Source organism: Pristiophorus japonicus, chromosome 6 (assembly GCF_044704955.1).
Source record: "Pristiophorus japonicus isolate sPriJap1 chromosome 6, sPriJap1.hap1, whole genome shotgun sequence".
NCBI classification, from domain to species: domain Eukaryota; kingdom Metazoa; phylum Chordata; class Chondrichthyes; family Pristiophoridae; genus Pristiophorus; species Pristiophorus japonicus.
The window spans coordinates 3,409,639-3,436,361 of record NC_091982.1 but is presented as its reverse complement, the minus strand read 5'-3'; the positions used below and the strand labels follow the sequence as shown (position 1 = coordinate 3,436,361).

General features: G+C 42.6%; 1 protein-coding gene across 6 annotated transcripts in view; it reads left to right on the top strand.

Annotated features, from left to right (window-relative positions):
• LOC139265528 (H(+)/Cl(-) exchange transporter 5) overlaps positions 1-26,723 on the top strand; it is a 144,169-nt gene that overhangs the window by 92,808 nt on the left and 24,638 nt on the right. For 5 of the 6 annotated variants that reach the window (XM_070882556.1, XM_070882553.1, XM_070882555.1 and 2 more), the window contains 2 exons: positions 19,953-20,052; positions 25,656-25,843. In XM_070882556.1, the coding sequence (XP_070738657.1) occupies positions 19,953-20,052; positions 25,656-25,843 (288 nt within the window). The remainder of the gene's footprint in view (positions 1-19,952; positions 20,053-25,655; positions 25,844-26,723) is intronic. The other variant, XM_070882559.1, reaches the window with a different exon arrangement.

Genomic DNA, 26,723 nt, shown 5'->3' with positions numbered 1-26,723 from the left:
AATTATTTTGAGCAAAGTTCAAAATTTAGTCACATCCTTTGTCTTGGAATGTGGTAGTTAATTATTATGGATTCCTGTAGGTAATATTTTAAAGGATCACTGAGTGCAAAGTGTTAGTGCTGAGAATATAATCGACAACTGAAGTCACAAAAGTAGATCAGAAAACTATTGTGTTCCGAACACAGATGAGGCTGCACTCAGGGAGGTTAAAGTAAGTGACCTCAGTCTTTAATAAGACACTCCAGAGTGAGGAACAGGCCATAGGGGCCGGCTTATATACAGTGCTCCCAAGGGATGCTGGGATCCCTTGGGATGTCAGGGGATGCACTCCCTGGTGGCGGAACATGGGAGTGCATGCTTTACAGATACACATAATAACCCCCGCACCCCGCCCCCCAAAGTCAAAGTGAAAACTATTTACAAGGTGAGGCGGTTGGGAGCCTTTCTTTCCCTGGTGAACCGCCTCGGTACAAATGTCTGTTCTGGTGTGTTGGCTGTGCCCTCGCTGGACTGGCGTGTTGTTGGCCCTGCAGGGCTGCTGGGTGAGCCTGGCCTTGCTGGGCTGTTGGGCGTGATGGGTTTGATTTCCTGGTCAGGGTTGGTGTCATTGATCTTTTGGGTGTGTGTTGTGGGCTCGAAAAAGATGGTGTCTGCTGTGGGTTGTTCAGGGCAGTCTGTGAACCACAGCCTCATTTGGTCCAGGTGCTTTCTGCAAATTTGTCCATTGTCTAGTTTGACTACAAACACCCTACTCCCTTCTTTAGCTATCACCGTGCCCACGATCCACTTGGGACCATGTCCATAGTTTAGCACATACACAGGGTCATTCAGATCAATTTCCCGTGACACAGTGGCGCGACCATTGTTTACATTTTGTTGCTGCTGCCTGCTCTCTACCTGATCATGCAGTTTAGGGTGAACCAGCAAGAGTCTGGTTTTAAGTGTCCTTTTCATGAGTAGCTCAGCCGGGGGCACCCCTGTGAGCGAGTGGGGTCTCGTGCGGTAGCTGAGCAGTACTCGGGACAGGCGGGTTTGGAGTGACTCGTTTAAGGCTCTGTTTGATGGTTTGTACTGCCCGCTCTGCCTGCCCATTGGAGGCTGGTTTAAACGGGGCCGAGGTGACATGTTTGATCCCATTGCGGGTCATGAATTCTTTAAATTCGGCACTGGTGAAACATGGCCCGTTGTCACTGACCAGTATGTTAGGCAGGCCGTGGGTGGCAAACATGGCCCTCAGGCTTTCAATGGTGGCGGTGGCGGTGCTTCCCGACATTATTTCATATTCAATCCATTTTGAAAAAGCATCCACCACCACCAGGAACATTTCACCGAGAAACGGGCCCGCATAGTCGACATGGATCCTCGACCATGGACTGGAGGGCCAGGACCACAAACTTAGTGGTGCCTCTCTGGGCGCGTTACTCAACTGAGCACACGCTGCATTGCCGTACACAGGACTCTAAGTCAGAGTCAATACCGGGTCAACACACGTGGAATCTGGCTATCGCTTTCATCATTACTATACCCAGGTGTGTGCTGTGCAGATCTGAGATGAACATCCCCCTGCCCTTTTTTGGTAGCACTACGCGGTTACCCCACAAGAGGCAGTCTGCCTGAACAGACAGCTCGCCCTTTCGCCGCTGGAACGGCTTGATTCGCTCTTGCATTTCAACAGGGATGCTGACCCAGCTCCCATGCGGTACAGTTTTTTCCTGGGTCAGCAGAGGATCTTGGCTGGTCCAAGTCCTAATCTGGCGGGCCGTGACAGGTGATTTATCATTTTCAAACGCTTCCATGACCATCAACAAATCTGCGGGCTGCGCTACCATCAACATGTTTGCAGGCTGCGCTATTTTCACCCTCTTGATGGGTAATGGTAGCTGACTGAGAGCATCCGCATAGTTCTCGGTGCCTGGCCTGTGGCGGATGGTATAGTTATACGCTGATAGCGCGAGTGCCCACCTTTGTATGCGGGCTGAGGCATTAGTACTTATCCCCTTGTTTTCAGCGAACAAGGATATGAGGGGCTTGTGATCGGTTTGCAGCTCAAATTTGAAGCCAAACAGGTATGCATTTTCTTTACCCTGAACACACATGCTAATGCCTCTTTCTCAATCATATGCTGTAGGCCCTCTCGGCCTTAGACAAGCTCCTGGAGGCATAGGTGACAGGTTGCAACTTCCCCGCAACGTTAGCTTGTTGTAATACACACCCGACTCCGTACGACGACGCATCACATGCTAGCACAAGTCTTTTACATGGGTTATACAATACAAGCAGCTGCTTGGCGCATAAAATGTTTCTGGCTTTCTCAAAAGCAATTACTTGTTTTTTTTTCCATACCCAGTTCTCACCTTTACACAATAACACATGTAGGGGCTCTAAGAGGGTGCTTAACTCCGGTAGGAAGTTACCTAAATAGTTGAGGAGTCCCAGGAACGACCGCAGCTCCATGACGTTCTGTCGCCTGGACGCGTTCCTGATAGCCTCTGTCTTGGTGTCTGTGGGCCGAATACCGTCCGCCGCGATCTTTCTCCCCAAAAACTCCCCTTCTGTTGCCATGAAAATGCATTTCGACCTCTTCAGCCGCAGCCCTACGCGATCCAGTCGCTGGAGGACCTCCTCCAGGTTTTGTAGGTGCTCGACAGTGTCCAGACCCATGACCAATATGTCGTCCTGAAAAACCAGGAAATATGCGTGGTACCGACTTGAGTAGGCTCTCCATATTTCTCTGGAAGATAGCTGCAGCCAACCGAGATACAAACGGGCATCTGTTGTGGATGAACAGTCCCTTGTGCGTGTTGATGCAGGTGAGGCCCTTCGAAGACTCCTCCAGCTCCTGCGTCATGTAGGCCGAAGTCAGGTCGAGCTCGGTGAACGTCTTTCCTCCTGCCAGCGTCGCAAATAGGTCGTCTGCCTTAGGTAGCAGGTATTGGTCCTGTAGCGAGAAACTATTAATAGTTACTTTATAATCGCCGCAAATCCTGACCGTGCCATCACTTTTGAGTACTGGAACAATCGGGCTGGCCCACTCACTGAATTCCACTGGGAAGATGATGCCCTCACGTTGCAGCCTGTCCAGCTCGATTTTTACTCTCTCCCTCATCATGTGAGGTACCGCTCACGCCTTGTGGTGAATGGGTCGTGCCTCTGGGACCAAGTGGATCCGCATCTTCGCCCCGGAAAAGTTTCCAATGCCTGGCTCAAAAAGGGAAGGAAATTTGTTCAGAACCTGGGTACATGAGGCCTCATCGACATATGATAGCGCTCGGATGTCATCCCAGTTCCAGCGGATTTTGCCCAGCCAGCTCCTTCCAAGCAGTGTGGGGCCATCGCCCGGGACAATCCAGAGTGGCAGTTCATATCCCTCGTAGATGACCTTGACCATGGCGCTGTCCAGGACAGTGATAAGCTCTTTGGTGTACGTTCTCAGTTTCGTGTGGATGGGGCTCAGGGCTGGTCTGAATGCCTTGTTGCACCACAGTCTCTCAAACATCTTTTTACTCATGATGGATTGGCTAGCGCCAGTGTCCAGTTCCATGGCTACGGGTAAGCCATTCAATTTTACATTTAGCATTATAGGTGGACATTTCATCGAAAATGTGTGCACCCCATGTACTTCAGCATCTGCCTCCTCTCTGAGGCTCGAAATTGCTTTGATCCACCATGGACCGATCTTCCTCTGCCACGTGGTGGTTAGCAGATTTTGCAGAGCTTGCAGCTCGTCTGCAAGCTCGTTGGAGGTGCCCCATTGTTCCACAGCTCTTGCAAACATACCCTTTGAAGCGGCATGAATAGGCTGAATGGAAGCCTCCACAACGCCAACAAGATGTGAATTGCCTTGCATTCATCCTTTGTTGCGGACTCTGAGTCATCTGGGTCACCTGAGGCCTACTGGCAGTTGCAGACTCGTGGTTTCTGCCCTGTACATTTCTGCTCGCAAACACAGTTCCAGTTAATTTATGAACATTGCTAGCATTTGTGTGCTGAGAGATTTGTTTGGTGTTATCACTGGTGGACATAAACGCCTGTGCTATCGCAATGGCCTTACTGAGGGTCGGTGTCCCTACAGTCAAAAGTTTTCCTAGGATGGTCTCATGGCCAATGCCCAGTACAAAAAAGTCTGAGTATTTGCTCCAAGTAGCCATCAAACTCACATTGTCCTGCAAGTCGCCTTAGCTCGGCGACGTAACTCGCCACTTCCTGACCTTCAGATCACTTGCACGTGTAGAATCGATACCTCGCCAGCAGAACGCTCTCCCTCGTGTTAAGATGCTCCCGAACCAGTGTACACAGCTCCTCATATGATTTATCTGTGGGTTTCACCGGAGCCAGAAGATTCTTCATGAGGCTGTAGGTCGGTGCCCCGCAGACCGTGAGGAAGACCGCTCTCCTTTTTGCAGCGCTTCCTTCTCCGTCCAGCTCATTGGCTACAAAGTACTGGTCTAGCCGTTCGTCATAGGCTTCCCAGTCCTCACCCTCCGAGAACTTCTCCAGGATGCCCACAGTTTGCTGCATCTTTGCGTTGGATTCGTATACTCGTCGCCAGTTATTGTGTTCCTGACACAGATGAGACTGCACACGGAGATTAAAGGAACAGTGACCTCAGTCTTTATTAAGATACTCGAGTGAGGAACAGGCCTTAGGGGGCAGCTTATATACAGTGCTCCCAAGGGATGCTGGGATCCCTTGGGACTTCAGGGGATGCACTCCCTGGTGGCGGAACATGGGAGTGCATGCTTTACAGATACACAACAACAAAAATATTGTAATATACTAGCAGAAGGATATTCAACCTGTGGCCACTAGATCAAATCTAGCCCATTTCTAATCTTATCTGCCATGGAGCTGTGGGAAGGAGGGCTCTGCCTTTTGATCTTTGACCCCTCCCACTGGCCAGTGAGTTTGAGAGAATTTAAAAAAAAATCACAGATGGCACTACTAGTTTTGTCCACAGGAGCGCAGTGAATTGGAATGCAGTACTGTGCTCCTCCTTCAGTTAGAAATTGCAGTATTGTGGATTCTTGAGGCAGCTCCTGATTTTTCATTATTTCACTACTTATTGGTAAATTTGGAAGTGGGAAGGAGGATAGCCCAGCTTGAGGGAACTAACTGATGAGCTCACAAAGACTGACGGAGGAATGCTTGCACCTTGCCCTGACCCCCACTGGTGAGATCCCTCCGACAGGATGGCAGCTAATCCTGCCACCACTAATCTTCCCATTCATAATTGGGCTACACCCATTATTGTTATACCTAAGTCCTATGGTAAGGTAAGGTTGTGTGGTGATTATAAAGTAACCGTAAACCAGGTTCAAGAGGGTAATGTCCCCAATACATTGCCAAATATAGAAGATTTGTTCACAACACTGACAGGGGGTCAGATTTTCTCAAAACTGGATCATACGAATGCCTACTTACAGCTTGAACTAGATAAGTCCAAGTCATGTTTGACTATAAATACTCATCTAGGCCGATATCAATTTAATAGGCTACCATTTGGAGCGTCTTCCGCCCCTGCTATATTCCAAGGGGTAATTAACCAGATTTTGCAAGGTATTGAAGGGGTAGTATGTTATTTAGATGACATACTAATTTCAGCACCAAATAGGCAAATTCATAATAACATATTGAATGAAGTCCTCAAACGGCTGGAGAAGCACAGAGTACGAGTGTCTGCTCGTAAGTGTGAGTTATTTCAAAACTCAGTGGAATACTTAGAGTTTCGAATAGACAAAGATGGTTTACATCCATCCAAGGGAAAACTGGATGCAATCAGAAATGCACCCATTCCCAAGAATGTCACTGAACTTCGATCATTTTTGGGTCTTTTGAACTATTATGGGAAGTTCCTACCAAATTTGGCTACAGTATTACATCCACTGAATGACCTATTGAAAAAAACAGGTCCATTGGAAGTGGTCAAAAGAATGCGACACAGCATTCAAGGAGTGTAAAAAGCAAATTGGTGGCGAGCACCATGTTAGTTCACTGAGGGTACAGGACCTAGAAGAGCCAGGGGCAGCACGGGCCTGTGCGCACTAGGTCCGTGCAGCAGAGCAGGTCTCCAGTCGTCCTGATTAACCCCTGCCACTGGATAAAGGCCTAGCTCTGTCAAGCCCGTGTGGCTAATGTGCAACGGTCACCACACGTTAAGAAAAATCCACGCACAGGCATCTTCCACCCTTCAATCTGAATTCAGGACTGGAACATCGGGTCTTTCATTGAAACATCTGTGAAGGTATTAAAAGACACAGGACAATTCAATAGACACATTTAATCTTGTTAAATATCTAAAAAATATATTGTTTAAACACTTATTTTGGACAGAAAAAATTTCAGTTGCTGCCAAAAACATCGCGTGTAAAAGTTTTCAGAAAAGCATGTTCAATAATTTGTGTGGAGGGTGGGAAAAGGAATAAAAACAATAAATCACTGCTATCTAGTGGCCTTAGCCTGTAATTACATAATGATAAGTAATTACATAGGGCTTTCCATTTTAAATGTAGACAGCAATTTACAATTTAAAAAAAAAAAGTGGACAGAAACGTGTGATTAAAAACACAAAGTAAGGTTTGTAGTCAAGACGAGGGGCAGGAATTTCTGAACTGTTGAGAACTTTCTTGATCAGTATGTTTGCGGCCTAACAAGGAAGGAGGTATTACGTAAGAACATAAGAAATAGGAACAGGAGTCGGTCATACAGTCCCTCGAGCCTGCTCCGCCATTCAATAAGATCATGGCTGATCTGATCATGGACTCAGCTCCACTTCCCCGCCCGATCCCCATAACCCCTTATCGTTTAAGAAACTGTCTATTTCTGTCTTAAATTTATTCAATGTCCCAGCTTCCACAGCTCTCTGAGACAGCAAATTCCACAGATTTACAACCCTCTGAGAGAAGAAATTTCTCCTCGTTTCTGTTTTAAATGGGCGGCCCCTTATTCTAAGATCGTGCCCTCTAGTTCTATTCTCCCCCATCAGTGGAAAGATCCTCTCTGCATCCACATTGTCAAGCCCCCTCATAATCTTATACATTTTGATAAGATCACCTCTCATTCTTCTGAATTCCAATGAGTAGAGGCCCAACCTACTCAACCTTTCCTCTTAAGTCAACCCCCTCATCCTCGGAATCAACCGAGTGAACCTTCTCTGAACTGCCTCCAAAGCAAGTATATCCTTTCATAAATATGGAAACCAAAACTGCATGCAGTATTCCAGGTGTGGCCTCACCAATACTTTATATAGCTGTAGTAAGACTTCCCTGCTTTTATACTCAATGCCCTTTGCAATAAAGGCCAAGATACCATTGGCCTTCCTGATCACTTGCTGTACCTGCATACTATCCTTTTGGGTTTCATGCACAAGTACCCCCAGGTTCCACTGTACTGCGGCACTTTGCAATCTTTCTCTATTTAAATAATAACTTGCTCTTTGATTTTTTTCTGCCAAAGTGCATGACCTCACACTTTCCGACATTGTACTCCATCTGCCAAATTTTTGCCCACTCACTTAGCTTGTCTATGTCCTTTTGCAAATTTTTTGTGTCCTCACACATTGCTTTTCCTCCCATCTTTGTGTCGTAAGCAAACTTGGCTATATTACACTCAGTCCCTTCTTCCAAGTCGTTAATATAGATTGTAAATAGTTGGGGTCCCAGCACTGATCCCTGCGGCACCCCACTCGTTACTGGTTGCCAACCAGAGAATGAACCATTTATCCCAACTCTCTATTCTGTTAGTCAGCCAATTCGCTATCCATGCAAATATATTACCCCCAACCCCGTGAACATTTATCTCATGCAGTAACCTTTTGTGTGGCACCTTGTCAAATGCCTTCTGGAAGTCCAAATACACCACATCCACTGGTTCCCCTTTATCCTATTTGTTACATCCTCAAAGAACTCCAGCAAATTTGTCAAACATGACTTCCCCTTCATAAATCCATGCTGACACTCTGCCTGACCGAATTTTGTTTTTCCAAATGCCCTGCTACTGCTTCTTTAATAATGGACTCCAACATTTTCCCAACCACAGATGTTAGGCTAACTGGTCTATAGTTTCCTACTTTTTGTCTGCCTCCTTTTGTAAATAGGAGTGTTACATTTGCAGTTTTCCAATCTGCTGGGATCTCCCCAGAATCCAGGAAATTTTGATAAATTACAACCAATGCATCCACTATCCCTGCTGCTACTTCTCTTAAGACCCTAGGATGGAAGCCATCAGGTCCAGGGGATTTATCTGCCTTTAATCCCATTATCTTACTGAGTGCCACCTCCTTAATGATTGTGATTGTGTTAAGTTCCTCCCCCCCCACCCCCCCCCCCTCCATAGCCCCTAGACTATCCACTGTCGGAATATTGTTAGTGTCCTCCACCGTAAAGACTGATACAAAATATTTGTTCAGAGTTTCTGCCATCTCCATGTTCCCCATTACTAATTCCCCAGTCTCGTCCTCTAAGGGACCAACATTTACTTTCACCACCCTTTTCCTTTTTATATACCTATAGAAACTCTTGCTATATGTTTTTATATTTTGTGCTAGTTTACTTTCATAGTCTATCTTCCCTTTCTTAATCATTTTTTTAGTCGTTCTTTGCTGGCTTTTGAAAGCTTCCCAGTCTTCTGTCCTCTCACTAGTTTTGGCCACTTTGTGGCCCCAAGTTTCGTCCCGCGGCGAAAACGGCGCACCTCCGAGCTGGGCGCCTGTTTTTCGCGCCGAAAACTGCACCTAAAAAAAAGTCCGATATTCTCGAGCTCCTTGGAGCTCGATGTCTGCTTGGCGCGGCGCTTGTCTCCAACATGAAAGGCCTGCCTGAAGCACAGCAGCTCGAAGGCTGATGCAATTTCACACAGGTAGGAACATGGTTTATTTAATCTTTTCTTTGCTTATAAATTTTTATTCAGGTTAGATTTATTTATATAATATTTGTATAAGTATAACTAAGGATTGATTTTCTAAAGTGTAGACAAGGTTTTTTCGAGCATACAAAAATCTTCACTTGCTCCATTCCAAGTTAATTTGGAGTAAGTTTTCACTCACGAAACTTTGAAATCAGGCGTAAGTGGCCGAACACGCCCCCTTTTTGAAAAAAAAATTCTGTTCCAAAGTGAAACTATTCTAACTGACTAGAACTGGAGCAAACTAAATGACGAGAATTCTGATTTCTAAGATACTCCGTTGTACACCAGTTGCTCCTAAAAATCAGGAGCAAATCATGTGGAAACTTGGGGCCTGTATGCCCTTGTTTTTAATTGGATACCATCCTTTATTTCTTTAGTTAGCCACGAATGGCTATCTTTTCTCTTACACTCTTTCCTCCTCACTGTAATATATTTTTCTTGAGAGTTGTGAAATATCTCCTTAAATGTACACCACTGTTCATCAACCGTCCTACACTTTAATCTATTTTCCCAGTCCACTTTAGTCAACTCTGCCCTCATACCTTCATAGTCTCCTTTATTTAAGCTTAGTACACTGGTTAGAGATCCAACTTTCTCACCCTCCATCTGAATTTGAAATTCAAGCATGCTATGATCACTCATTCAGAGGGATCCTTTACTAGGAGATTGTTTATTAATCCTGTCTCATTACACAGGACCAGATTTAAGATTGCTGGATCTGGTTCTGGGGAATGAGGGTAGGTCCAGTGGAGCAAGTGTCACATTTAGGGAACAGTGATCATAGTATCATAAGGTTTAGATTAACTATGGAAAGGACAAGGAGCAATCTAGAGTAAAAATACTTAATTGGAGAAAGGTCAATTTCAGTGGGATGAGAACGGATTTGGTAAATTGGAATCAAACATTTGCAGTCAAAATTGTCGTGAAACAATGAGCTCCCTTTTAAAGAGGAAATAGTTTGGGTACAGTTGAGGTACATTCCCACTAGGGGGAAAAAAGTAAGGCAACTAAATTCAGAGCTCCCTGAATGACGAAAGAGATAAAAAGTAAGATGAAGCAAAAAAAGAACGCGTCTGGCAGATGTCAGGTCGAGAACACATCTGAAAATCAGGCTAAATAAATATAGAAAGTTCAGAGGAGAAGTGAAAAAGAAAATAAGAGGGGCAAAGAGAGGGTAAGAGAATAAATGGCAGCTAATATAAAAGGTAATTCAGAAGTCTTTTATAGCCATATAAATAGTAAACTGGTAGTAAGAGGAGGGGTGGGGCCGAGTAGGGACCAAAAAGGAGACGTATGCATGGAGGCAGAGGGTATGGCTGAGGTACTAAATGAGTAAAATATTGACATAGTAAAGGAGGAAGTAGAGGAGATACTGGATGGGATAAGAATTGATGAAGACAAGGTACTAGAAAGGCTGGCTGTAATTAAAGTAGATAAGTCACCCGGACTGGATGGGATGCATCCTTGGACACTGAGGGAAGTGAAGGAAGAAAATATGGAGGTACTGGCCAAAATCATCCAACCCTCTTTAGAAACGGGTGTGGTGCCAGAGGACTGGAGAATTGCAAATGTTACACTTATTCAATAAATGGTGTCATGATAAACCCAGCAACTACACGTCAGTCAGTTTAACCTCAGTAGTGGGAAAGCTTTTACAAACAATAATCAGGAACAAAATTAACAGTCACTTGGACATGTATGGATTAATTAAAGGACAGCAAGCACAGATTTGTTAAAGGCAAATAATGTTTAACCAACTTGATTGAGTTTTTGATGAGGTAACAGAGGGTTGATGAGAATAATGTGGTTGATGTGGTCAACATGGATTTCCAAAAGGCGTTCGACAAAGTGCCACATAATAGGCTTGCCAGAAAAGTTGAAGCCCATGGAATAAAAGAGACAGAGGCAGCATGGATACAAAATCGGTTAAATGACAGGAAACACAGAGTAGTGGTGAACAGTTGTTTTTTGCACTGGAGGAAGGTGTTCCCCAGGGGTCGGTTCTGGGCCAACTGCTTTTCTAGATATATATGGAGGAAGAGCATCCGGGGAGCACCTTGACTCTCGTCACCGAGAGCATGCAGAAAACAAGCGCAGGCAGCGGAAGGAGCGCGAGGTAAACCAGACTCCACACCCTTTCCTCCAATGACTGTCTGTCCCACCTGTAACAGAGACTGTCATTCCCAAATTGGACTGTTCAGTCACCTGAGAACTCACTTTTGGAGTGGAAGCAAGTCTTACTCAATTTCGAGGAACTGCCTATGATGATGAGATATATATTAATATCTTGGTTGTGGGTGTACAGGGCACAATTTAAAAATTTGCAAATGACACAAAACTTGCAAGTATAGTGAACAATGAGGAGGATAGTGATAGACTTCAAGAGGACATAAGACAGGTTGGTGGGATGGGCAGACACGTGGCAGATGAAATTTAAAACAGAAACGTGCAAAGTGATACATATTGGTCGAAATAATAAGAGGAACTATAAACTAAAAGGTACAATCCTAAAGAAGGTGCATGAATGGAGAGACCTCGAGGTAAATGTGCACAAATTGTTGAAGTTGACAGAGCAGGTTGAGAAAGCAGTTTTAAAAAAGCTTATGGGATCCTGGGATCTTGAATGGAGATATAGAGTACAAAAGTGTGGATGCTATAATGAAACTGTATAAAACACTGGTTCAGCCTCAACTGGAGTATTGTGTCCAATTCTGGGCACCGTACTTTATGTGCCGGCCTTTGAGAAGGTGTAGAAAAGATTTACGAGAATGATTCCAGAGATGAGGGACTTCAGTTACGTGGATAGACTGGAGATGCTGGGATATAAAAGGGGTCGGAGGGTCTAGTAAGGAGGAGGAACTGAGGGAAATCCTTATTAGTCGGGAAATTGTGTTGGGGAAATTGATGGGATTGAAGGCCGATAAATCCCCAGGGCCTGATGGACTGCATCCCAGAGTACTTAAGGAGGTGGCCTTGGAAATAGTGGATGCATTGACAGTCATTTTCCAACATTCCATTGACTCTGGATCAGTTCCTATGGAGTGGAGGGTAGCCAATGTAACCCCACTTTTTAAAAAAGGAGGGAGAGAGAAAACAGGGAATTATAGACCGGTCAGCCTGACATCGGTAGTGGGTAAAATGATGGAATCAATTATTAAGGATGTCATCGCAGTGCATTTGGAAAGAGGTAATATGATAGATCCAAGTCAGCATGGATTTGTGAAAGGGAAATCATGCTTGACAAATCTTCTGGAATTTTTTGAGGATGTTTCCAGTAGAGTGGACAAGGGAGAGCCAGTTGATGTGGTATATTTGGACTTTCAGAAGGCTTTCGACAAGGTCCCACACAAGAGATTAATGTGCAAAGTTAAAGCACATGGGATTGGGGGTAGTGTGCTGACATGGATTGAGAACTGGTTGTCAGACAGGAAGCAAAGAGTAGGAGTAAATGGGGACTTTTCAGAATGGCAGGCAGTGACTAGTGGGGTACCGCAAGGTTCTGTGCTGGGGCCCCAGCTGTTTACACTGTACATTAATGATTTAGACGAGGGGATTAAATGTAGTATCTCCAAATTTGCGGATGACACTAAGTTGGGTGGCAGTGTGAGCTGCAAGGAGGATTCTATGAGGCTGCAGAGCGACTTGGATAGGTTAGGTGAGTGGGCAAATGCATGGCAGATGAAGTATAATGTGGATAAATGTGAGGTTATCCACTTTGGTGGTAAAAACAGAGAGACAGACTATTATCTGAATGGTGACAGATTAGGAAAAGGGCAGGTGCAAAGAGACCTGGGTGTCATGGTACATCAGTCATTGAAGGTTGGCATGCAGGTACAGCAGGCGGTTAAGAAAGCAAATGGCATGTTGGCCTTCATAGCGAGGGGATTTGAGTACAAGGGCAGGGAGGGAGGTGTTGCTACAATTGTACAGGGCCTTGGTGAGGCCACACCTGGAGTATTGTGTACAGTTTTGGTCTCCTAACCTGAGGAAGGACATTCTTGCTATTGAGGGAGTGCAGCGAAGGTTCACCAGACTGATTCCCGGGATGGCGGGACTGACCTATCAAGAAAGACTGGATCAACTGGGCTTGTATTCACTGGAGTTCAGAAGAATGAGAGGGGACCTCATAGAAACGTTTAAAATTCTGACGGGGTTAGACAGGTTAGATGCAGGAAGAATGTTCCCAATGTTGGGGAAGTCCAGAATCAGGGGACACAGTCTAAGGATAAGGGGTAAGCCATTTAGGACCGAGATGAGGAGGAATTTCTTCACCCAGAGAGTGGTGAACCTGTGGAATTCTCTACCACAGAAAGTTGTTGAGGCCAATTCACTAAATATATTCAAAAAGGAGTTAGATGAAGTCCTTACTACTAGGGGAATCAAGGGGTATGGCGAGAAAGCAGGAATGGGGTACTGAAGTTGCATGTTCAGCCATGAACTCATTGAATGGCGGTGCAGGCTAGAAGGGCCGAATGGCCTACTCCTGCACCTATTTTCTATGTTTCTATGTTTCTATTGTTCTCCTTAGAGCAGAGAAGATTGAGAGGAGATTTGAGAGAGGTGTTCAAAATCATGAAGGGTCTGGACAGAGTAGATAGAGAGAAAATGTTCCCATTGGTGGAAGGGTCGTGAACCAGAGGACATAGATTTAAGGTGATTGACAAAAAGAACCAAAGGCGACTTGAGGGAAACTTGTTTACGCAGTGAGTGGTTAGGATCTGGAATGCACTGCCTGAAAGGGTGGTGGAGGCAGACTCAATCAAGGCTTTCAAAAGGGAATTGGATAAATACCTGAAAGAAAAAGATTTGCTGGGCTACGGGGAAAGGGTGGGGGGAGTGGGACTAGGTGAGGTGCTCTTGCAGAGAGCCGGCACGGGCTCGACTGGCTGAATGGCCGCCTTCAGTGCTGTAACCATTCTATGATTCTATAAGGAATGCATGTAAACCTAAGATTTTTAACAAGATACTCATCTATCACCTGTGGAGTTCTACATGGGAAGTTAGACAATATGTTGTTTGATAAGGACAGGAAAATTGGATATGTCATTGTACAGAAATATTGAAATTATGAAGAACTAGAAAAATGATTGTAAACAATTGTAAATTGTGATAGTTAATAGACTCTCATTTATATTTGTTGGGGAAAAAGGAATCCGAGAAAATGCAAGATATATAAATTATAAAGTAAAACATTTTTCTGAAAGTAAGAAATAAGGAACTTGCATTAATACAGCGCCTTTCACATCCTCAGGATATCCCGAAGCAAATCACAGCCAATTAAGTATTTTTAAAATGTAGTTACTGTTGTAATGTAAGCAAACATGGAAGCCAATTTGCATACTAGGGGCTAGATTTTCGCCGACTTTATGACCGGGTTTTCGCTGTGATTTGGCCCTCCACGGCGAAAACCCAGTCGGCGGGATCTTCAGGCAACTTTTTGCGGTGGCACTGTCACGTGCCAACGTGAAACCTCATGCAAAACCGTGGATTACGTTACCATCGTACTTTTGTCACTCTCCGCCATGTCCAGAATACTGACCGGGTCAAACTTGTGGTGGAGCCCTGCCAGCAGTGCTAAGTAAAAAAAGGTAAGTTAAAGTTTTTACTTTTTAATTCTTTTTCAGCGATTTAGTACGTAAGGATTTTGAAAATGTTTTTTGAATGTTTGCAATTTTTTTTGGTTTGTTTTTTCCCCCTCCCATCATCATCATCATCATAGGCAGTCCCTCGGAATCAAGGAAGACTTGCTTTCACTCCAAAAGTGAGTTCTTAGGTGGCTGAACAGTCCAATACGAGAGCCACAGACTCTGTCACAGGTGGGACAGATAGTCGTTGAGGGAAAGGGTGGGTGGGACTGGTTTGCCGCACATTCCTTCCGCTGCCTGCGCTTGATTTCTGCATGAAGGGCTCTCTCGCAGCTCTACCGGCTTTGGACTAAAGTTGCCGAAATTCACGGTTTGCGCTGCAAATCCTTGTGCAATGCCAACTTTACCAGATATAAAGGCTGAAATTTAGGCCTAAAAACGGTAGTGCAGCGAAAACGGTAATTTTGGCGTAAAACTACCATTTTCGCCAACAACCGAAAATCTAGCCCTAGATCCCACAAATAATAATGAGACAAATGACCAAATAATCTGTTTTATTGGTGTTGGTTTCAAGATAACTGTTGGCCAGGACACTGGGAGAGCTCCCCTGCTCCTCTTCAAATAGTGCCATGGGATCTTTTACATCCAATGAAGAGAACAGATGGGGACTCAGTTTACATAAGATAACATCGGCTATATGACACAGAAACAGGACATTCTGCCCAACCAGTCCATGCCGGCATTTATGCTCCACTCAAGCCTCCTCCCATCTTTCCTCATCTAAATCTATCCACATACCCCTCTATTCCCATCTCCCTCATTTACTTGTCTAGCCTCCCCTTAAATACATCGATACTATTCGCTTCAACCACTCCCTGTGGTAGCGAGTTCCACAATCTCACTACTCTTTGGGTAAATCATTTTTTTCTGAATTCCCTATTGAATTTCTTGGTGATGATCTTATATTGATGTCCTCTAGTAATGCTCTTACTCACAAGTGGAAACATTCTCTCTCTATCCCCATCAAAACCTTTCATAATTTTAAAGACCTCTATTAGGTCACCCCTCAGCCTTTTTTCAAGAGAAAAGAGACCCAGCCTGTTATCCTATCCTGATATATATGTCCTCGCATTTCTGGTATCATCCTTGTAAATCTGCTCTGCACCCTCCAGTGCCCCTATATATCCTTTTTATAATATGGCGATCAGAACTGTACGCAGTACTCGAAGTGTGGTCTAACCAAGGTTCTGTTGTGGAAAAATATTTCCGAGACTGTATAATATATAAAGAGAGGTTTATTAAATCGGAGACAAAGCTTTGGGAGAAGTGTTAAAGACCCCTGTCTTTGAACCAGCTTCTCAAATTGGTATCTTCAGTGAGGTTCTTTTATCTTACAAATTACGTCACTTTACATCACATGCTTTAGCACTTGTCTTTAAGCCTAATCATCACATTACAAGGTTTACTATCCAAGGCTGAGCTTTTGATATAACCCAGCCTCGTATTGTGACAGGGCATTATAAACAAGGGCAGGCTTTTGGCACCGATATAAACAAACATATCCAGCACTTAACTCTCCAGTGTTCATTATCTCACTTTCCTATCTCCATAACTCAAGGCCAGCATACCTTGAAGTCTAACTGTTTTTTTTATATATCAGTATTGTCCCTTACAAAATTCATTAAAGGGGAAAATAAAACAAATGTTTGGTCCCGTATACTAGTCAAGTATATGTCCAAAAATCCGCTCCAACAGTTCGATACAGATTTAATATCTCGTGAAAGACAGCGTCTCCAACAATTAAGCACTTTCCCAGTACTGCACTGAAATTGAGTTTCTGGAGTGGGCCTGGGAGTAAGACAAAAAAACAGGAGTGAAAGTTGGGGAAAACATTGAGTGGGAGTAAAAAGGTTATTGTGGTGTGGTAGTTGCGGATATCCATTAATTCAAGATCATAGCTGGAGTACACAGACCACATATTAGAATCAAATCCAAGAGCTAAGCCATGTCTAGCACAAAAATGGATTTGTATTTGAGGTAGGCTTTAGTTTTTACATACACAGATGGAAATTGTCCCAGCATTGCACTATGGTACTTTTTTTTTAACAAGTATAAAATTAGTTGCTCTGAACAATAATAAAGTTAATGAAAAAAAATGTCTCGAGTTCTCACATCCTATGAAAATAAGGCGGAAGGGACTGTCTGTTGATCGAATTAAGTAATGCAGTAAAATTAAATTAAGATTTATTGGAGAAAGCCTGTTCTATGTCACTGACCATACTTGGATCTAGCTGGCTCGTCAACCAATGAAAAAGTGCAGAGACCTGTACTTAGCATGCACCATAGCTCCCAGCATTTTTAGACACTTTCCACTGTCACCAAATGTCGGTCCCTGCACTGATTTGGGGAGTGATTTCCTGGTGTTGTCTTTATCTAGTTATTTGTTTTGAGACAATCGACTTCAAAGTTGACCTCTTAACATTATTGTTTCCAATTAAAACTGTGGCTGATGACACTTCTGACAAACCTCAAATGTCAGTTAAGTATTAGTATAATGAGGTACTTCAATCCACAGAATTTATAGCACAGCCAACCTTTGGCCTTCTGCAACCAAAAGGTTATGGGTTGAATTTGAGGCTTTTATGTTTGTGGGGATAATGGCGACAGTGTGGGAAAGTTAGCGGCCAGGAATAGAGTGCCCCTCAGTAGGTAAGCTTGTGCATGTGGACCTTGCATCAGGGAGCGCAGTGCTAAGGGAGGCGTTGGACATTTCTTGGTGCTAGGATGGGAAACTCCCGAGCTAAAGAGCTGGCCCGGGAGCGTTCCGAGAGACGTCTGTGGGGAGGGAGGACCTAAAAAAACACACACATTCCCAAAACCTTGCCCATGCCACCACAACACACATCGCTAATTGCTGCCACTCCGGGGTAAAAAACAGAGCACAGAAGACCGGAAAATCCAGCCCAGTATGTACCTGCATTGCAACCAAGTGTGGTTCTCCCACAACTTCGTGAAGCCCTTAGCTAGGTGCCTCCTTCGAGGTGTGGATGGTTGTATGTGTTTTTATCAGTCTGTGGCAATCTTTTTTTTTTAATTGAAGGGCCAGAGCCCATATTCTAACACACCACCTAGTTTGAAAAGAATTGGAAAAGTAGATGTTCTAATATTAATACCCATATTCCTTGTAAGCCTTTGAAACACCTTGAAATGAAATGGGTTTGCAGTGTCTTTATGTAAGGTACTTTCATGTACTTTTGCTGCCTCCATATACACAGTTCACTGTCCTTTGGATAGCTGACATGGCTAAAGATATTTACATACAGGGGCATGCAAAAGCTGAATGTTGTGAGGCAGAAGCACTATAAAAATTCCAGTGCAGTACACAAGGTTCTGATCAGTGTCTGCTACAGAATGACTTTTGGAGCTATACAGTACATTTAAATGTATTTACTTTAAGTAATATGTTGGGGTAAAAACACATTGTAATAGCAGGCAGTGTTCCTCAGGATTGAGTGATTCTTACACTAAATAGTAGTGTTATTTGTGTAATAATTCCACCCCCCGTGCTCTCCATTTATGCTCAAGATTTAATTAATTTTATTCTCATTAGGAAAATACTACGGTATTAATTCCAGTAGGTTTTATTTAATATAAATTTTCACTGCTATTTAGTAACCAAGAAAAAAAATCTGGATTTATATTTTCAACCACTGGCTTCCCAATGATTGCAGACACAGATTGTCAGAGAATGCTATTGAGCATAGCATGGTGTCTGCTCTCACAATCATCTCTCAATAGTGGGGAAAAAGAACAGGCAAAATATTCTAAAGTTTCTTTCTGCACACCCATCTTTAAATATAGTTTCTCTGGCATTGGCACCAGTGTGTATAAGTGACCCAGCTTATCAGACTGAAAGCTTGATGAAGCAGGAGCCGAGGGGTATATTTTCCTGTTGTTACTGTGCTAACTTTAATCCAGTATAGCTGGAACACCAATGGTCCGGATTATGCGGTCAGTGGTGAAGGAACAGCGCTTGCCGTTCACCTCAAAAAAAACTCTGCCCACAAAGTTTTAGCAGCTCTAAAGTGCAAACCTCCTTTCTGACATCAGTTTGAATTCGCCGCCTTCTACAGGGATCTGTGGCATCCAGAAACAGAACAGGCAGCAGGCCGGCTGATCAACCTATAGATTGAAGAATCCACACAGATGGCAAAGCAGCAAGTAAAAAGCAGGAAATATAAATTACATTGAAATCATTGTATAGAAAGCGAAATAATGATAGGGACATAGACATGGGATTAAGGGAGAAAAACATAAATCGCAAAACACAAACTTCAAAAAATATCTGCAGCATTTTAATTTACTTCTGAGGGAATGAGACTCCACGCTAGTAAAATTAATTTTTCAGAGCCAAAGAGGTTGTTCAGAAGTAATTATGATTACGCCAATTCAAAACTCAGTTATTTCTGATTGAACAAGGCTTAAGTTTTTCATTGGTCTTCATAGTGAGAATAATGGGTAATTAGATTAAGTTCACACCTTAACAGTGATCTCTGTGTTGATTTCATCGGTGAAGACGGCAATAGCGTACCCTGTGGAGGATAAGGATATCTCTGACAGCAACTTCCGGATTTCTGTGTTTAACTCTGCATATGCAGACACCAGAAGTTGCTGTCATTGCATAGCCTCCCTGTTACTACTGCAAATTCGGGCCATTATTATTTCGGTATTCTAATTGTAGCGTAACTAGCAGATCAAAAATATCTTTTAAGTATTAGAAGGAACTCTACCAATCTGGTAGCTATTTTTATTAATTAAACAGGGAGCAAAAAGATACCAAAGATACCATGGCAGGAAGATGTAAATTGAGTGAGTGGACCCAAGTGGTGGTAAGCTAGGTGAGCTAAAAGGCCTCATTTCATTCATGCTTTCCCATGTTCTTTTACATGAAAGTTTGTACTTATCCACATACTCAACAATAACAGTTAGTTAAAAACAAATAATGAATTTATTGGAACTAATACACAAGTAAATAGTTCAAGAATCCATTGTTCGATGAAATTCCACTGCATTGAGCTGTATTCTGGTAAACCATAATTCTCAATGCTGAGTTTCCAGTCTCTACCTTGAGGAAGAACCGAGTGTAAACTAGATGCTGGCCCACAGGAAGAGGAGAGTTGGTGGATTCAGAAATATACTGGCTGAGTCAAGTGCTGCAATTTTAGGTTAATGACAGATACAACATAAAACCAAAAATTTAACTTCATATTGACAATATTTTTGCACTAAATTGGTAATTGGTAAATATTTTTGGTAACATTTAAATGCATAGCTTTGATTGTGTATCTTGCCATTTCTGATAAACTCACACAGCAAAGCTTACTGATGGTATGCAGTGACATCATTCATTCAAATAGGAGACTTTAGGAAACTATTGCCTTCTAATTTTGCTGCTTCTCTTTACAGATTGCAAGTAAAAGTAAAGAATCATTGTGGGCACTCATTAAAGGTTTGAATGACGCCTTTTCTGGATGGCTGGTGATGCTACTGGTTGGGCTCATGGCAGGTATGAAAAAAGATGCAATTGTTTTTTTGCTGCAAATAATTGCATCATAGAAAATAGGTGCAGGAGTAGGCCATTCAGCCCTTCGAGCCTGCACCACCATTCAATATGATCATGGCTGATCATGCACTTCACTACCTCATTCCTACTTTCTCTCCATACCCCTTGATCCCTTTAGCCATAAGGGCCATATCTAACTCCCTTTTGAATATATCTAGCGAACTGGCCTCAACAACTTTGTGGTAGAGAATTCCACATGCTCACAACTCTGAGTGAAGAAGTTTCTCCTCATCTCGGTCCTAAATGGCTTACCCCTTATCTTAGACTGTGACCCTTGGTTCTGGACTTCCCCAACATTGGGAACATTCTTCCTGCATCTAACCTATCCAATGCCGTCAGAATTTTATATGTTTCTATGAGATCCCCTCTCATTCTTCTAAATTCCATTGAATACAAGCCTAGTCGATCCACTCTCTCTTCATATGTCAGTCCTGTCATCCCGGGCATTAGTCTGATGAACCTTCGCTGCACTCCCTCAATAGCAAGAATGTCCTTCTTCAGATTAGGAGACCAAAACTGTACACAATATTCAAGGTGTGGCCTCATCAAGGCCCTGTACAACTGTAGTAAGACCTCCCTGCTCCTATACTCAAATCCTCTCGCTATGAAGGCCAACATGCCATTTGCCACCTTCACTGCCTGCTGTTCCTGTATGCCAACTTTCAATGACTGATGTACCATGACACTCAGGTCTCATTGCAGCTCCCCTTTTACTAATCTGTCACCATTCAGATAATCTGCTTTTACCACCAAAGTGAATAACCTCACATTTATCTACATTATACCGCATCTGCCATGTATTTGCCCACTCACCTAACCTGTCCAAGTCACCTTGCAGCCTCTTAGCATCCTCCTCACAGCTCACACTGCCATCCAGCTTAGTGTCATCTGCAAACTTGGAGATATTACATTCAATTCCTTTGTCTAAATCATTAATGTATATTGTAAATAGCTGGGGGCCCAACACTGAACATTGCGGTACCCCACTAGTCACTGCCTGCCATTCTGCAAAGGACCTGTTTATTCCTACTCTTTGCTTCCTAGCTGCCAACCAGTTCTCTATCCACATCAGTACATTACCCCCAATACCATGTGCTTTAATTTTGCACACTAATCTCTTATGTGGGACCTTGTCAAAAGCCTTTTGAAAGTCTAAATACACCACATGCACTGGCTCCCCCTTGTCCACTCTACTAGTTATATCCTCAAAAAATTCTAGAAGATTTGTCAAGCATGCTTTCCCTTTCATAAATGCATGCTGACTTGGACCGATCCTGGTGCCTTAATGGGATCAAAAGGCTTGTATCTTTTAAAGAGGGGGAATGGATCACATGTGCCGGATTAAAAGACCAGGCTGAAACATCCGTTTCAATGAATTACTAACTGGAACAGCCTTTTTTATGATTAGTTTCTTTATTTTAGTTAGCTGGACTAACTATTGAGAAGTAGTTGAATTAATGTCAATACAAACAGTTTCCATTCCAGAGCATTTCAGAGATCATGTAATTTCATCCATGTAGAATTCACTTGCCTCATACTGATAATCCCTAACCCTTCCCAATTGAGCTACGCGTGGCATGGTGATGTTGGTGCTCACTTTAAATGATAAAAAAAAACACCAATACAAGGATCTTGAACTCAACAACTCTGAGATTTTATTGAATTGTGATTTTTTTTTAAAAAATGATATAAAGGGAAACTTCAGGTTCCAAAACTACTTCTATTTAATACACAGCATTTCTGTAGTCTCTTCCTCCTCGCATCAGTATCCTTTAAAAGAAAGTTAATTCTTATTGTTTTATAATTTATAAGAATGTTGCCTGGGCTGGAGAATTTTGGCTATGAGGAAAGATTGGAGATACTATGTCTTGTTTTCTTTGGAACAGAGGGGGGGAGACCTGATTGAGGTGTGTAAAATTATGAGGGGCCTGGATAGAGTGAATAGGAAAGACCTGTTTTCCTTTGCAAAGGTGTCAACAACCAGGGGGCATTGATGTAAAGTAACTGGGGGGAGGTATAGAGGAGATATGAGGGGAAATTTCTTCACCCAGAGAGTGGAGGGGGACTGGAACTCACTTAAAGTGTCGTAACCTACAAGGACCAAGAGCTGGAAAATGGGATTAGGCTGGTTAGCTCTTGGTCGGCCGGTGCAGACACGATGAGCCGAAATGGCCCCCTTCCGTGCTGTAAATTTCTGATTCTATGATAACCCAGCAAAGATTGCAAGCAATTATCGATCACATTTTGAGTTTTGTTTCAACCGTATTTAATGATGAAAAATAGGGTACAAATGAGAAATTATTGTAAAAACCGTATTCTTGACAATAATTGAAAAAAATATATTTTAGTGATGGAAGCAGCAGCAGGCACTGTGAAGAGTCACTTACAAAACATCAATAAAATGTATGAAATCTCCCCCATAAGAAAGAAGCTCGACTAAACATTATAATAAGTCCCTCTGAACCTGGTGTCTAAGAGTAAAAATATCTCTCGGCATTTTATTGGAGGGAGAATGAATGAATGAATGAATAAAAGGAATAAAGCTATGGTGGAAGATGCACTAAACAAAACAATGTGGTAAAAGGCTCATAATCTATTCAAGAGCTCAATCGATCAGTCTTGGCTGGCTTGCCAAGCGTCACATGTTCACCAACAATAACTAATTGTGGGTTAAAAATGCTACCTTGCAGGAATAGCCAGACCCCCATTGGTTTAATGAGTTTTTCTACACTTCCACAATGTTGATTAGTTAATGGTACCTATATATTTTGTAATTTTTAGTTATTTTTTTTTCCCTTAGGGGAAAATCCTCAGATTTTCACCCATGTCCATAAACTAGTTGCCCATCATCTTAGTAACATTTCAAGAGATTCCTTTAAGTATCTGGAGCATGACTTAGAAACAATTTTAAAAAATCAAAGATGCAAACAGCTTTCCTAATAACTAAGCTCCTGATCGTGGAACCAAGTTTTACCACACTGAGCTTTACAAAAAGATCTAATCTGATCAATGAAGGTCAAACTTTAACACAGGAAAAGAACCATCAAACTAGAATTAAGGAAATCTTTGGTAAGGGCAACAAACTCTTCCTTCCACCCCAGCGCCCCCCCCCCCAGCGCCCCAAAAAATAATCAAAATCAGAAGCTTCTCCAGAGAGCAAAAGCAATGCAGTAAAAATCTGGTTTATACACCATAATTGCTGGCAGCATATTCAGCCAACTGAAAATGATATAATGGCACAGCAGTATTCATTCCTTGATGCCTCTCTTAGTTCTATTTGTGTTGTAGTGTAATAAATTTCATAAGAGGACACTGGTCCGAACACCGTTTTATAAAGCCATTTTTTTCTCCACTTTTTTTTAACGAAGAACCCTATTCTGAAAGATGTACAGCTTTCAACAGTTGCTTTACCCCACTGAATTGAGATAAAATCTGAATCTGATTTGGTCTCATTCCAGCTCTACTTCCGCTATATGTCTGATGAATCTTCCAATGTATTAATCTTTGTTCTACACCCCATTTTTCATTCATTCAGCACTTTTAAAAATGGATGTAGTAGATGGCCATCAGTAAATAATAAGTGATCTAATATAAGGGTTCAGAGGATGGTTTCTCTCCAAAGAACCATTGGGTACATTTACAGACAAGAACATAAAAACAGGAGTAGGCCATTCAGCCCGTGAGTCAGTTCCACTATTCAGTTTTGGAACATTATGGTCTATTAGGAGTATGTGCAGAAAGGTAGTAGATGTAATTTAATTTAGAAAAATGCAAAATAATACATTTTGGTATTAAGAATAGGAAGTACAATTTAAATGAAAATATTTTTATTGGAGTAGAGGAGAAGAGGGCCATGGAGTATGGGGATGTACAAGTCATTACAGGTAGCAGTACAAGTAGATAAGGCCATAAAAATACTTGTTTTTGTATAATACAAAAATAAGGAGCTGATAAACTTGTACAAGACCTTAGTTGGGCCTCAGTTGGAGTATTTTGTGAAATTCTGGGAACCCCATTTGTGACCGCCCAGTCCTCTGGCATCATTTTCCTTTCCATGTTGTTTTGAAAATGTGAGCCTCACTATTGCTGCTCTGGCATCCCTCAGCAGCCTCTGATGTAAACCACCAAGGCCTGATGATTTTTCTGTCTTGATTTTAAGAAAGGTCATTGAATAATAGCCTCCACAAACTGTTTTACACCTAACTCCACTGCTTCTACAATTTCAGTGTACACATTCTCTATGAAAACTAATCCAAAGTACTTACTTAGTATTACAGGGTACTGCCATTCTTTCACACTCCACTACAAGCTCGCATCATTCATCATCTAGTAATCCTACCTTGACAATCTTCTGATTATTGTACCTATAGAAGGCCTTTTTTTATTGGCCTTTTTTTTCCAATTTTTTCTCTTAGCCCCATTTTAATCTTTCCTGTATTCATATTTTTTGGCTTTCTTTTCTGCTACCTGCCCTGTAAGTGCTAAATGTTTTAATTTAACATTTAATCTTGTTTCCCTATTTATCGATAAAACTGTAGCCTTTTATATACTATGGGGTAGAAATTCGGTCGCGCTTCTGTTGCGGCATTAATCCAGGCGGAGTGGCACATTTAGCGCCTTGAGAAAGATTGCGCCTCCCGCCCAGAGATTCATCAGAATCAGTCGAAGAGCTGACAGCGGCGATAAATCAGCCGTTGCACACCAGAGCTTGTGGGGGGGGGGGAGAAACTATAACGAAAGTTTGGTCGGTACATTTTGCGGGCCCATTGCGCATGCGCGGAACTTCGAATCGGAACCCAGAAAAAGCCGAGTCTTAAAGGCATGGCATAGTAATGCACCCATTAAAGTTTTCAAAATCACTTGTTTTCAACCTGTACTGTTATGTCTGTCTGTCGCTGCAAACTCAGGCTCGCGCACTGTGCTGTGTGTAAACATTGCACTGACTGTGACCTCCGAGGGATGCGCTTCCTCATCCCTTTAAGTAGCCACCAGTTAATGACTGTTTTTCTAGACAATGTTATTAGCGAGCGCTCAGTGAGGTTCACGCACCGAATTTAGCGACCGGGACGCAAGTGTGTGTGTTGCACCCGGAATACGTCGTGATCGGCAGCAACCAGGCGGTAGCGATTTGCGCCCCTGGTGAGCCTCGAATGAATTTTCCGCCTGGGCGCTAAAAGCTGCATGCCCGGTCGCTAAGTGCTAACGCTCGCATTAACGCCCCCTCTGGCCGCTAACAGACTATGGACAACCGAAAATCCAGTCCGTCCTTTTTTATTCGAATGTACTTGATTTTTACTTATTTCATTTGATAATGAAATATTTCCAATTGCTGATCTATGGTTCTAGTTTCCCAATACTATTCCAATTAATCTAGTCCTTTTGATCTAATTGTTTTTTTCACTCAGATATACTTGTCTTGCACAAATCTTTGAGGCCTACAAAAAAGGCTAATGTATGGGGGAAGAGATGGATTTAATAGCTAAAGTATGCAAACGACCCCCCTCGCTGAGCACTTAAAATAATCATGTACACTATCTTATGTCTAGGTGCCATTGCTGGTTTGATCGATATGGCTTCTCACTGGATGTCAGATCTGAAAGAGGGCGTCTGTTTAGTGGGGTTCTGGTACAACCATGAACATTGTTGCTGGACGTCCAATGAGACCACTTTTGAACAGCGAGATAATTGTCCACAGTGGAAGTCTTGGTCGGAGCTGTTTCTCGACCAATCAGAAGTAATTAGAAACCTTTATTTTCTTCCCTTTTTTTCTGTCAGTCCTTAATCTTTAACTGTCCCCAAAGATTATTTCACCCACCCAGTAAATTTGAGCATGTTGTATTTTCATTGAAAATGGAAGATGACTTTCCAGAAAAGTACCATTCCTGACTAATATTCACATAATTCCTTCCAGGCCATTTGAGAAATTTGACCAATGGTTGGTTTTGATGATTTCCCTTCCTGCAGAGTGAATGGTGATTCTGAAGCCACCATCTCTGAAAAGCTCAGTATAGCTTCTGTACACACAGGCAATGCTTATGATACCACAAATGAGAACTTTTGGCATTCCCTGGAGTCCCACCAAATAGTTCCTGTACTGAAATTAAATATTTCTGGAGCTTACACTATTTGTAAACAGTACATCTTTCTAAGGAAAATGCCTGAGGCTCTACCTCAAAAGATTAAATGCCAAGTAGGCTCGTGCCTCTTTATGATCGCAAGTGTTGCTTAAGTTAAAGATGGATCGCCTCTGAGCCGTAAAATAGAAGTTCTGTGTTAGGTGAATTATAATAACAAGCAGCCCTGGGATTGAAGCCTGGGTGAAACTGTTGGGTGGTCAATGCATGGAGTCACATAGTCCATTAATGAATCTGCTTGATCTCTCAGTGAGATGAGTTATACCTATTGGGCTGTAATAACCAAAGATGTTTCAGAAAGTGTGTTTCATGGATTGACTTTATATTGTTCCAGAAATGGTCTGCCTTAAATTTTGTTTCAATTAAACAAATGAATGTGAATGGAAAATGCTAAAGTTGTACTTTTATTAGTCCATACTTAAATTACATACAAGAAGTTATTTTTTTTAACAAATGGATTGATTCATTATTTTTATGTAT